Source organism: Aricia agestis, chromosome 17 (assembly GCF_905147365.1).
Source record: "Aricia agestis chromosome 17, ilAriAges1.1, whole genome shotgun sequence".
Classification (NCBI taxonomy): domain Eukaryota; kingdom Metazoa; phylum Arthropoda; class Insecta; order Lepidoptera; family Lycaenidae; genus Aricia; species Aricia agestis.
In genome coordinates, this window is record NC_056422.1 from 4,143,104 (window position 1) to 4,155,524 (window position 12,421).

The 12,421-nt window shown below is 40.5% G+C and overlaps 2 protein-coding genes across 3 annotated transcripts; one reads left to right on the forward strand and one right to left on the reverse strand.

The window, feature by feature from the left end:
- Positions 1 to 930, forward strand: LOC121735645. Its single transcript, XM_042126543.1, has one exon. It carries the CDS (start codon positions 58 to 60, stop codon positions 928 to 930), a length of 873 nt encoding a protein of 290 aa, XP_041982477.1. The 5' UTR covers positions 1 to 57.
- A 1,128-nt stretch (positions 931 to 2,058) lies between these two features.
- Positions 2,059 to 12,421, reverse strand: LOC121735567 (homogentisate 1,2-dioxygenase). 2 transcript variants are annotated; one of them, XM_042126419.1, is made up of 11 exons: positions 12,248 to 12,421; positions 11,646 to 11,839; positions 10,436 to 10,608; positions 9,922 to 10,018; positions 8,922 to 9,099; positions 8,030 to 8,150; positions 6,922 to 7,052; positions 6,353 to 6,507; positions 4,692 to 4,818; positions 3,343 to 3,524; positions 2,059 to 2,453 (listed from the first exon to the last, which is right to left on the reverse strand). In XM_042126419.1, exons 2-11 carry the CDS (start codon positions 11,658 to 11,660, stop codon positions 2,319 to 2,321), a joined length of 1,314 nt encoding a protein of 437 aa, XP_041982353.1. In that variant the 5' UTR covers positions 11,661 to 11,839; positions 12,248 to 12,421; the 3' UTR covers positions 2,059 to 2,318. The 2 variants fall into 2 exon arrangements, with proteins under 2 accessions (XP_041982353.1, XP_041982352.1); XM_042126418.1 differs by having other exon boundaries at positions 11,646 to 11,868.

The window sequence follows — 12,421 nt, forward strand, 5'->3', positions numbered from 1 at the left end:
GGGAGCGGGCAGTTCGGTTGTGTCTAGTTTACTTGTCCAGTCTTCACTTCACACAAAATGTTGCTCCGTCGCCTCATATTGACGGTATACGTCTTCCCGGTCTTTGGCGGGAGAGGCCGGAGCGGCGGATACGGGGGCTCCAGCCAGCGGGTTTCCTATCCATCCGGCCACGGCTTGTCTGGAACGAGCCGAGGCTATCCTTACGGGCAGGGCACGAGCTACAATAGAGGGTATCCATCGAGCAACAGGGCCGGCTACCCCCCTAGCGGCGGCTTATCAGGAAATGGGAATACCAGAACAGAGATCCATCATCATCATCACCACTATTCCCCGCCGCAGCACATCAGCTACGGATCAACATACCATCCTGTCTACCACGGCACCCCACCCGTATACGTATACCAGTATAGAAACTCCGGTAGCCGATTCGATACCTTACTAACCGGCCTCGCGCTTTATAACCTGGGAAGGATGTCAGCCCATCAAGACAGCTATAGACGGTACGGATCGGAGTACAGATCGAGTCCAGGAGAGATGTGCAAGCTGGCTATTAGTCGTCGAAACGGCGAGTACGAGGAAACACGCGTGGACTGCAGACTAATGTCCAGCTTTATATGGGACGCGGAGCGAGAATCGAAGACAGTTTCAACGCATACAGTTGTCTCGCAAACCGTAATAAATAATGGAACTACAGTACAAAACACTACGGTAGTCGACGCGTTACAGGTGAAAGGACCATCTTTACAAGTGACTCCCGGAATGGACTGTTTCATGATAAGAATATCCAGGGATACTTCCCAACTAAGAAGGCGAGTGGATTGCGCGCTGCTGCAAGAATATGCTATACGGTCTTACAATAACTGTGATAATCTCAAGTCTTTGCCGCTAGTTTTGCTGTGTTGTATTGTGTTCTTATTTTCTAATAAATAAACGCTGAAGTTGAGTTGTCCTCGTTTTAGGTTTTTGTACCTAGCAATAATACAGGACAGGACAGGACAGGGGTTCCCAATCTTTTTCAGCCTGCGGCGCACATACAAGTCAAAAGTTGTCACTGCGCGGCGCCCTACTCTACCTAGCAGCTAGCTATTACAAAAATAATATAATTACATAAATTGAATAATTGTAGTTAGGTTAAGCAAGTAAATAATAATAAACAAATATTTAGTAATTTGCCTGCATAGTATAATAATCCATATTATAATTTTATCTATATATAAAAATGGATTTTCAAATGTGTTAGTCGCGCTAAAACTGGAAAACGGCTGGACGGATTGGGCTGATTTTAGTCTTAAAATATTCGTAGAAGTCCAGGGAAGGTGACACGAAGTTCACCGGGACAACTAGTTTTATAATATTTGTGGTTATGGATAATGATGAAGGATCGATTCACGGCGCGGCGCCCCTCTTGCCTTTCCGTGGCGCACCAGGGCGCCGCGGCGCACAGTTTGGGAACTCCTGCTTTAGAGTTTAGGTGCTTGTTTTTTAATGTCATCTTTATAGTAAAAAAAATATAACAAGTTATAAAAAATCATATTATCTATAATTGGGCTTATAACAGTCGGTACTTACTTTGTGGCAGCTCCTTATTGACATTAAAACAATTTTAACTTGGTAAAGACTAAAGATTTATTTGTAAAAATAATATAACCTCTGCATTCAGAGACATTTAACGATTACTTAACTTTGAGAATTTTGACAGAGAATCTATGGAGCTTATCGTCATTTAAGTTCTAACACCGCGTAATGTCACTTTTTGGCTATTTTGAAATATTGATGCCATTCGCTAGAAAATCGGAAGAAGCATCGTATCAGCCTTAGCTTTGTCCACACTGTGCCTTTTTTTGTTCATCAAGGGCATGCGTTACAGCGCAGTCAACAGCGAACGTGAGGCATGCCGCATGCCCGTGACGCGCGTTGAAATCGTAGCACTCGATATGATACTTTTCTTACAACGCGGGTGGATTTTGACGCATTCAATTATTGAATATGCCAAACGAAAGTTGAATAAAAATAAGATGACGAAAATTGAAGATGAAATTGCATAATGTGGGATATAGCTTATAAGGAACACGTACCGCTTAACAAAAACTCCTAAAATAATTAAACAGTAAACCTGCTTTAGAATGGTATCCATACAAAATCATGCAATTGTTTTGTATCTCCTGAGTTGTTATTTTTTACTTACGCGGGCGGTGTTAGAACTTTTAAAACATAACTTAAAGGAATTTATGTCAAAATCTTCATCAAGTTACGGTTAAGTTTGCACCTCTCTGAGTACAGCCGTAAGTAAATAAAACATCTCGTATATTAAAATAACACTAAACGTTGACTTCATCAGAGAACAGCTTGGGCAGGTTTTTCCAGCACTCGTAGTATTTGTGGTCCACCTTCTGACAGGTCTCGGCGCCCCACTTCGTCATCGCCATACTGAGGGACGACTCGAACATGAACGCCTGGAAAATATAATCATAAGTTTTGGCCCAATTAGGGAGATCTCTGCGATCTGCAGATGCGCTGGCGCGATGGCGCGGCCATGCAGACTGTATGTGCGCCGCAGACTCGATTACACAAAAAGTGTGCCGTCTGCGATCTCCCTTACAGTGAAGCCATAATAATTTTGGCAGTCTTTTTATGTTTGTTGGAAAGTAAGCTAAGCTGCTCATCCGATTTAATTAAATGGGCATGGGCCGCGAAAATGTTATGAATGGGTAAAACTAAAATTCGGCGTATGTGTCTAAACACACTAGGCTGAATTACGCTGGCGTAATTTCCGCCGCAAATGTCAAACGCATACAAAATACGGACGGAACGCGACGTAATAGTGTGTCACCTCTCGCGTTCGGCCAGTATTTTGTGTGCATTTGAAATGCGGCGTAAACGCGGCGGAATTTACGCCGGCCTAATTCGGCGTAAATTAAATAAAGTGTGTTTAGTGTACAATATTCACCAATAGCGAAGTGTCTAATCTACCAATAGCATTTACAATTATTGCCATTGCCGAATTTATATTTTTCATGCCCGGGCCGCACCTTGAGTATAGGCTGGGTATGGACGCTGCCGCCCCTAGGCCTATGCGGCCTATTTATAAATCCGGTCCCGCCCCTTGCGTTTCTGTCCCACTAAAAAACGAACACTGAGCCGCCTATTTTACAAACCTAGGCCCAATTTCACCAACGTCTGTGGGTGTTAACAGCTTGTTAAAGTGTCATGTCCTCTCTTTCATTCATAATATGAAAAACGAAAGAGGTAACATAATACTAATTGGAGCATTAACTTTAACAATCGTTGCTGAAATTGGGCCTTAGAATTATATGCGACGTAAAGCAATAACTCAACACAAACCTGAGTGCCAACAGCGATCTTCTCCGCATCCAACTTGGCAGTGGAGGCCGCGTTGAAGCATTTACTGTCGGGGCCGTGCGGCGTCATCGCGGAGTGCAGGGTCGCGCCCCCGGGGGCGAAGCCCTCCTCCTTCGCCTCGTAGTTACCCAGTATGAGGCCCATGAACTCGCTCATGCAGTTCCCTAAAGTATAAGGGAATTAATGAGTCGAAAATAAAAATGCTTTCTTAATTAGCAAATTAATTTGGTATTTTGGAGAAATATTTTAGGGACAAACTGGCAGATTTTCATTATTTATTTATTTACTAGCTGTTGCCCGCGACTTCGTACGCGTTACCATAGTAGTTCACATTCAAATTATTATTTATTGTACAAAAATATTCAATAGGTAAGTATACAGAATTGACTTTCCTACGATTTTATTATATAAAGATGTCCCGCGCGGCTTCGCTTGCGTGATTTAGGAATTTCACGCAACCGTACATTTTGCAGTAAAAAATAGCCTATGTCCCTTCACGTGGTCATATTCAATAACATAAAAATTGCTCCAGTAGTTCATAATATAATAAGCAATTCCATATAATTTCCCCCATTTTTTCCACATTTTCATCTATTTCTTCGCCCCTATAAGTCTTAGCGTAATAAAATATAGCCTATAGGCTACCTCGATGAATAGGCTATCTAACATTGAAAGAATTTTTCAAATCGGATAAGCAGTTCCTGAGATTAGCGCATTCAAATAGGCCCTTTCATATAATTTCCCCCGTTTTTTTCCACATTTTCCTCTATTTCTTCGCTCTTAATAGTCTTAGCGTGATAAAATATATCTTATAACCTTCTTCGATCAATGGGCTATCCAATAGTAAAATAATTTTTCAAATCGGACCAGTAGTTCCTGGATTAGCGCGTTCAAACAAACAAACAAACTCTTCCCAATTATAATATTAGTATAGATTTACTTATTTAGGACCAAAAACAGTTTTGCATGAATTACAACATTAGGTTTGGACATTTAAAAATATACGCTACATGCAATAACTAATTACAATTGGTCACAGCATGCAATTACATTAAAAAGTAAACAGTAAACACAATTAGAAATAAAAATAAAATAAATTTAATAAATTTAAATAAAATTATTCTTTGTCAATATGGCTTTTTTGTGCGGCAAAGTACGACAATGTTGCTCAGTAATGTTGCGGCAACAACGTTGTAGGTACTCCTATGTTACGGTAAAAATTAAATGTGGCGCAATGTTTTATGTTACGGTGAAAATATTGTGGCGACAATGTTGCCTGACAATGTTGCAGCAACGTTTCTCGGCAATGTTGACGTAGCTACGCCACTTACTGTGGTAATACGGCGGTCGGAAGGTGTGCTCCTGGACGGACCAACGCGGCGGGAAGATGACAAAATCCGCGATCGCTACGCCGGCCTTCGTCGACGGACACGTCAGCACCGTGAATATTGACGGGTCCTGGATAGAATTACATGACTTTAGAAATTAGAATGCTATTATAACAATATTAGATAATAGATAGTGAAGTTTTTATTGAGTCCGGGTGCCATCAGCTTTCATTCAGCTTAAGATAGTAATTACCTAGGTTCCTGTACAAAGATTCACTGCAAAATATTCACATACATAGTACCAAAAAATATGAACGATTACAATTTAGTATGTAAATATTGTAATCGTTATAAATTTCAGTATTTGTACCGTCTCGTTTACAGTCCATTCAGATGTGACAAAGGAATCATCTACGTATCTAGTGCTAATCTAGTTAAAGTATTTACATCGGAGAGATTTGATTTTTTTATCCAATCCATTTTAAGTTACAAAGTTGCATTTGTTTATAAGGTGGGGGGGGGGGGTCCCCTGACGTAAAAAAGCGGCCAAGTGCGAGTTGGAATCGCCCATGAAGGGTTCCGCAGCAGCAAATAGGAAACGTGTTTAGAAAATCAAAAATATTTTTTAAAATATATTATGTACCGCACCGATTTTAATCGGCGAGGTACATATATTATTGTCACCCGCGTAATTTAGGAATTTCACGCCACCGTACATTTTTCCGCAAAAAATATCCTATGTCCCTTCACGTTGTCTATTCTTCATGTTTGCCAAATAACATAAAAATTGCTCCAGTAGTTCTTAAGATAATAAGCAATTTCAAATAATTTCCCTCGTTTTTTCCACTCTTTTCTCTATTTCTTAGCTCCTATTAATACTGGCATGATAAAATATAGCCTATAGCCTTCCTCAATAAATGGGCTATCTAGCACTGAAAGAATTTTTCAAATCGGACCAGTAGTTCCTGAGATTAGCGCGTTCAAATAAGCCCTTTCAAATAATTTCCCCCCGTTTTTTCCACATTTTCCTCTATTTCTTAGCTCCTATTAGTTATAGCGTGATAAAATATAGCCTATAGCCTTCCTCGATAAATGGGCTATGTAACACTGAAAGAATTTTTCAAATCGGACCAGTAGTTCCTGAGATTAGCGCGTTCAAACAAACAAACTCTTCCGCTTTATAATATTAGTATAGATTTTTATAACGTGATAAAATATAGCCTATAGTCTTCCTCGGTAAATGGGCTATGTAACACTGAAAGAATTTTTCAAATCGGACCAGTAGTTCCTGAGATTAGCGCGTTCAAACAAACAAACTCTTCCGCTTTATAATATTAGTATAGATTGGACAAGTAAGATGGATAGTAATGGTAAGGGGGGTCCGGACCCCCAGGACACCCCCCTTATATACGCCCATATAGGTAATATTTTCTATAGGGACTAAAAACATAATATTGTTTATTGTAAGCAGTGACGGATTAGCCCTTAATCAAATTAAGCAATTAAAAGGCACCAGAAGAGTAAAGGTTCAAAGGCCGATTCTAGTTGAGATACGGTAGGGGGGCCCACAGGCATGGATTGCTTAGGGCATCAACTGATTGTAAGTGGCAATATATTGGCTATCTCTTCTGTATCTATGTGACTATTATACTCCTAGTACTCACGCAATGATCGAAAGACACAGAGTTGATGACCATAAAGTTGTCGAGGCAGTACTTGTATGGCACGTAGTTGCCGTGCCACGCCACCACGTCGAAGGGCGAGTGGTTTTGGACCGCTTCGAACACCGCGCCCTGATATTTGCTGAAGATTTTGAAGCCTGTTGCACGGAAAAAAATCTGCATTTTAATCCAATTTCCGTGATAATTAATCGCTAGATTGTTTGCTATCTGAGCGCAAATAATCTATGGATTATAAGCTAACAGGCTAACCCAAGTTTGGTTAGACTATGTTTTCCAGGCAAGGATGGGAACCAGGCGCGGTCCGAAGGCGGGGGGGGGGGGGGGGGGGGAGGGTCACAGGGGACACGACCCCCCCAAAATCTAAGGTGAAATTGGTAAAATCTTCAAATAATAAAAGGAAATTTCTAGCTATCCTATCCCCTAACCACCACTGCGTCCGACCGACAGCTGTCAACCCAGAACCGTCCGAAGGCGCAAATAAAAAAAATAGTGTAGTGACTGACTACTACTTAATAGCTCGTAAGCAAAAGTTACGACCATAAAGCACGTACCAGGTATCTCCTCATCGGCATAATGCGCGACAGGCGTGAGGAAGTCGCGCGGGTTGGCGAGGCCGTTGGCGCCGATGGGACCGAGGTCCGGCAGCTTGAAGTGACCGTCGAACACCTCCAGGATGTAGCCTCTGGAAGTTAAAGAAATACGGTCTTACCACAAAAAACTAAACATCTGTTGAACCGTTGTTTTGAGTTGATTTTGTACTGAATTTTTCTCTAATCAACTGTTCAACAGGTGTTTAAATCTTTTGTAGTAAGACTCATAATGTATGAAACAAAACAGAACACTTAAACTGCACTTATGCCCGTTTTCACCAACCAATCAAGGGTCATATTATATCTTATATCTTTAAACGAGCAATTCTCGTTGCTCGTTTAAAAATGATAATTGGAATCTCGGAATCGGCTCCAACGATTTTAATGAAATTTAGTATTTTTAGAAAATGTCATTTTCATCGAATACCGAACAAAGCTCGGTCAAATAGCTAGTATTTTCTTAACACAGACATGTTTAGGAAAACCCTTAAGTTTTGCCAATAATCTTGGACGTAAGAGACACATACCCCCTTACTAATAAACGTTGTATAAGCTTTGAATACAGTGTTTTGTTCCTGTCACACAAGTGATATTTTTAATTGGATTGAAGAAGACGTACACTGTATAACTATTCAAAGCTTATACAGCGTTTATTAGTAAGGGGGTTTAACAATAATTATATCTTGAAAGATAGAAATAGAGCTATGTCGTGGCTTTTAGCGGTGTGCACCGTTTGCACACTGACGAGTGACGCTAGTGGGCTAAGTTTAAAGGATCGCAGCACCAAGTATTGAATGTGCTGTTGCCACTCTAGTGAAAACTGAGTACCGACACCATGGCAACGTCCATCGCTATCCCGTCGCGCAAACAATGGTCGCCGTCAGTCTCGAGTTGTAATAATTTACTATTATTTATTCAACAAATGCACTTATCAATATAAAAAGTACCCAGTAGCCGATTCTCAGACCCGCTGAATATGCATATAAAATTTGGTTAAAATCAGTAAAGCCGTTTCGGAGGAGTACGGTGACTAACATTGTGACACGAGAATTTTATATATAAGATTTACCTGGTAGGCCCATCAACATGTACGGCGAACCGCATGCCCTGCTGGATAACGGCTATTTCGTTAGGTCGCACCTCCATCTTGCCGAACTCCGTCGTTATTTGGAGAGTGCCTTGTTGGGGCACTGGAAACACAAGTATATTTTGTTAAATTCATTATTAGACTGGCAAGAGATCGAGGTACCTAATCCGTCAAATAGCACTCGAATAACCAGGAAGTTAGATATTTCTTAATTTCTAACTTCACTGGCGAAACTATAAAATGGATTTGGACTAAGAGCCCAGATCAGGCGCAGGGTTCAATGGAATGAATTGAGAGGAATAGGAATGAGGAGCATGGAAACAATGTTTGTGTTGTAACAACACGTGAATAGATACAACCTTCAAAGGTTACAGCTTGCCTCTCAATTCAGAAATCGAGCCTTAAAACCTCTAAACCAGGGCTTCCCAAACTTATTTGTACTGTGACGCCCTTGGGACTTTGCCATTTCTTTACGACGCCCCTCAACCCAGCTCCCAAAAATACTTTCTAATTTTAAAACCAGCCTACATAGCTTATCATATTATAAACACTATTTGGATATTTATATTTTTATTAGGAAATAATGAATTAAAAGAGATATTTATGAAGGATATTAAAGCCAGCAACGCTGGCTAATGTGAAGGCTATGGCTAGGCTTTTCTGTGCATAGCTTCTGAAACGGGGGATTTCGACTGTCCGGGATTCCCAGTATGTATGATTGACATAATACGCACGACGCTCACTCAATTTGGTTGTGTTGACATGCCCCTGGGACAGTGTCACGACGCACAGTTTGGGAAGCCCTGCTCTAAACCATTGGACAACGGAGCACTCTGATATTATATGTTGGCTTACATTAGCAAGGTTTGCTCACCTATTAAGAAATCCCCGTCGCTATTATAAAACGCAGATTTCTCCATGGGTGCGTTACAGAGGAACACGTGGATGGCAATCCCATGTCGTGCGCGCGGGTCGCCGGCGCCGCACACCGTGTGAAGACCAGACACGAAGTCCGTAAATGCTGATGGGATGTCGAAGGGCAGCCAGCGTGTCTGGTAAAAAAAAAGGCCGGTGGTCGGTTAAACCCATAAAGTTAATATACCTAGCGGAACAGATCAACAATCTCGAGCTGTCAAACGAAACCGAAATTGGTTTCATCTGTGTGTAAAAATATGTGTACGTATACATTTACACAAGCATGATTGAATGTGATTTTTATGAGATTAAATTGTCAACGTGCGGCACGTGCCGACTGGACGTCAAAAAAAGAGTGCTGCTGACATGTATCACACGTCTCTTTTTACCACGCAGTGTTAATGATAGGAACATCTCTCTTGCTCAGGCCTTTGTTTTTCTATTCCGCTAGGTATATTAACTTTATGGTTAAATCTGGACAACATAGGGGCAGCTATAACCGACTATGGTGGAGCCAAAAGGGAATTATGGTTTGGCAGCCTAATACGGTGTGCTTCACCGTAGCGGCTAAGCTACTGAATTGACTCTAATGAATGGGAAATGTGAAATGTCCTAATGGCCAAATTCTCATTTTGAAGGTTGGTAACAACTAACAGGTTAAGAATGTTTGTCTCAGCAATTTTTCTTAAAGATAACGAAGTAAGAATAACTATTTTTGTATCTTAGGGCCGGTATAAATAGTCAGTACTTAAGATGCGACCCGGTCCCAAGACGCGGTTTGGCTCTGTGATTGGTCCAAATTTTGACAGCCAACCAATCACAGAGCCTGAACCGTATCTTGAGACCGAGATGCATCTTGAGTACTGACTATTTATACCGGCCTTAAATAGGACCACTAAGAATATAACATTATTTATTAGGTATGTAATTATTATGTAAGACTGCATGCTATTTATTACCTGATTAGGGTCGGGATCAACTTCGTCCCAGTTATGTGTCAAGAATTTAGCAGAATTCGTTCTTTTGAATGGCTCGTGGATAACGGATGGACGAATCCTGAAAGATAAATACTTAATGTTATATCCAGATGTTTCTTTATGCCTATTGGTATTACTTATAACAAACGGTGGCTTTTACTAGATAGCAAAATATACACAAGAAGAATTTAAAATACCGACAACACATTTGAAACACCTCTGATGGTTTGCATGATCACTAGAGATGGTTGAACTTACGACACGTGTGTTTTTATTAGTACAAAATACTTAAATTGCAAAGTCAATAAAGTAACGCAATATCAAATACCGGAACCTGTTGGTCTTTCTGCTTTCAGCATTTTTTTCAGTAAAGTAAAATTAAAATGCAAATGACTGCTGAACAAGCCCGGCCGCACATTATCCGAATTTCTGATCAGAAAAATTCGGACGCCCCGCCCCGGTCATAATAGCCCCGGGCTAAGTCTGCTTTACTCACCTGTACAACCACGACCGTCTATTCTCATGTCTGGGCGCGGTGAAGGCGGTACCAGACAGTTGCTCCGCGTACAGGCCGTATGGGCAGCGCTGCGGGTTGTTCTGGCCCTGGGGCAGAGACCCGGGCCTGCGCGGATCCTCGCTGCTAAACTCTGACCCGAAGCCTGATAGATACTGTTGGAGTAACTTTATTGAGCAAAGGTAGTGGGTATAATATGTATGTATCCCCCTGGATCCGCCCTTGACTAAAGCTCACACATTAGAACATGACTAAAGGTTCGCACATTTGTCAGCACCGTACGCGCCGTACGCGTCGAACGCACAGTATAGTACACGAAATGCGGCGCGTACGGTGCGGACGAATCCTGCATTCGTCCGCGAGGTTTCACATCATTTCATACAACGAATTCTACAATGCGGCGAGTTCGGTGCGTGCGACTGCGTGCTGATAAATGGGCTGTCACCTTAATTTTGAATTGACATAACCCGACCAATGACGTAGGGCCATCATGATATATTCAGAATTAGTGATCAGTCGTCTGATGCTGAATGAATTAAATTAAAATATTTCCATACAGATACTGGTATTTGTCTCTGTGTGGTAAACATGTTTACAGAAACTGATATCTAGGTGTAAATAATTATGTTTAATTCAGGTTCTTCGTAGGTATAGGTACTCTTGCTTTCTTATTATGATTAGATTTTTGCAAATAAAAAAACATATTTATCCTTCCTTAAAGACACAAATACAGTAGAAAAGTATCTATTTATAGGTCAGAACAAAAAGTAGGTACTTCTTCTAGATGTTTTCTATAGAAATAAGGAAAAGACTTATTTAAAGAGTATCTACCTATAGTACCTAGTTATACCCTACCTATAACTAGGTACTATAGGACCTACGATTTCGAGTTACATATTTGACTACATTTCGTTTGGTAAGCATTGTGTTAAGGCCCATCTTCACGTTTGCTATTTTTTTGCATGCCACGTTTGCTACCATGAAAAGCTGTATACATCAATCACATCCCGACTTCGATTATGTACAAATCATAGACGAGTAATATTAATATGGGCATATTCTACATATTCGTAAAATGACTAGCTCGGACCAATGCGGAGATTTCAAATACAAAGTCTGTTGCTATAAGATTTGTCGACGGACATAAAGTAAATTTTTCTAGAATAACTTCGATATAAAATCATAGACTCACCTTTAATTCTGCCATTTCAGATAACACGACCGTCTCTGTGCTGTCGTGGAATATTATCACTTGTTTACCGGCGGCTAGTATGCTAATAAGTCCGGTTTATTATTAAACAAGTTAAATAATAACAATGTCACAATCTTGTGAAATAATTGGAAATCTTGAACGTTCGATTGGAATCCAATTTAAATTTTCACCAACTGAAAAAAAAAAATAAGGGCTTGCTTCTCTGAAAAGAAATATAGTATTGAGTAGCATTATTAATATGTTTTATATCTCTGACATAGTACATAATAATTTATACAGGGTGTAACAAAACAAAGTGATATTAATACTTTTAAGGGTATGTATGTGTCCCTTGAATTGAGTTCACTGTGAAAGTAGCAGCGCGAAAAATATCTTTTTCTTTTTGCTATTTTTCTTAGCGTTCTTAGCGTGAAGCTACGCTGCTACTTTCACAGTAAATAAACTATACAGAACACTCATACACACCCTTAAGTAGTTTTTTCATTTTGTTACATCTACAGGAGATGATACCGACCTGTATGTCGGAGAATTTCAAGAGAAGAGAGAGTAAACTTCATTTTGAGAGTGCTTTTAATACTTACAACTAAACGGGCGACCGATAACTGTCACGACCGCGCTATTTTGTCAGCGATTTGTCGCGGTCTTCGGTAGCTCGTTTCACGTTTGCACCGTAACATAAAACACACCTACTTTTAATATATTCCATTCGATCACAACAAAATCCAGTCTGTATTTCTAAGTGGCGCGGCGGGTAT

Coding starts and splice junctions, on each gene's coding strand:
- LOC121735567 (XM_042126419.1), bottom strand. Junction 8,151..8,921: donor CGACGGGGATTTCTTAATAG/GTGAGCAAACCT, acceptor TTGTGTTTCCAG/TGCCCCAACAAGGCACTCTC. Junction 3,525..4,691: donor CCGACCGCCGTATTACCACA/GTAAGTGGCGTA, acceptor CTTATACTTTAG/GGAACTGCATGAGCGAGTTC.
- LOC121735645 (XM_042126543.1), top strand. CDS start 58: ATGTTGCTCCGTCGCCTCATATTGACGGTATACGTCTTCCCGGTCTTT.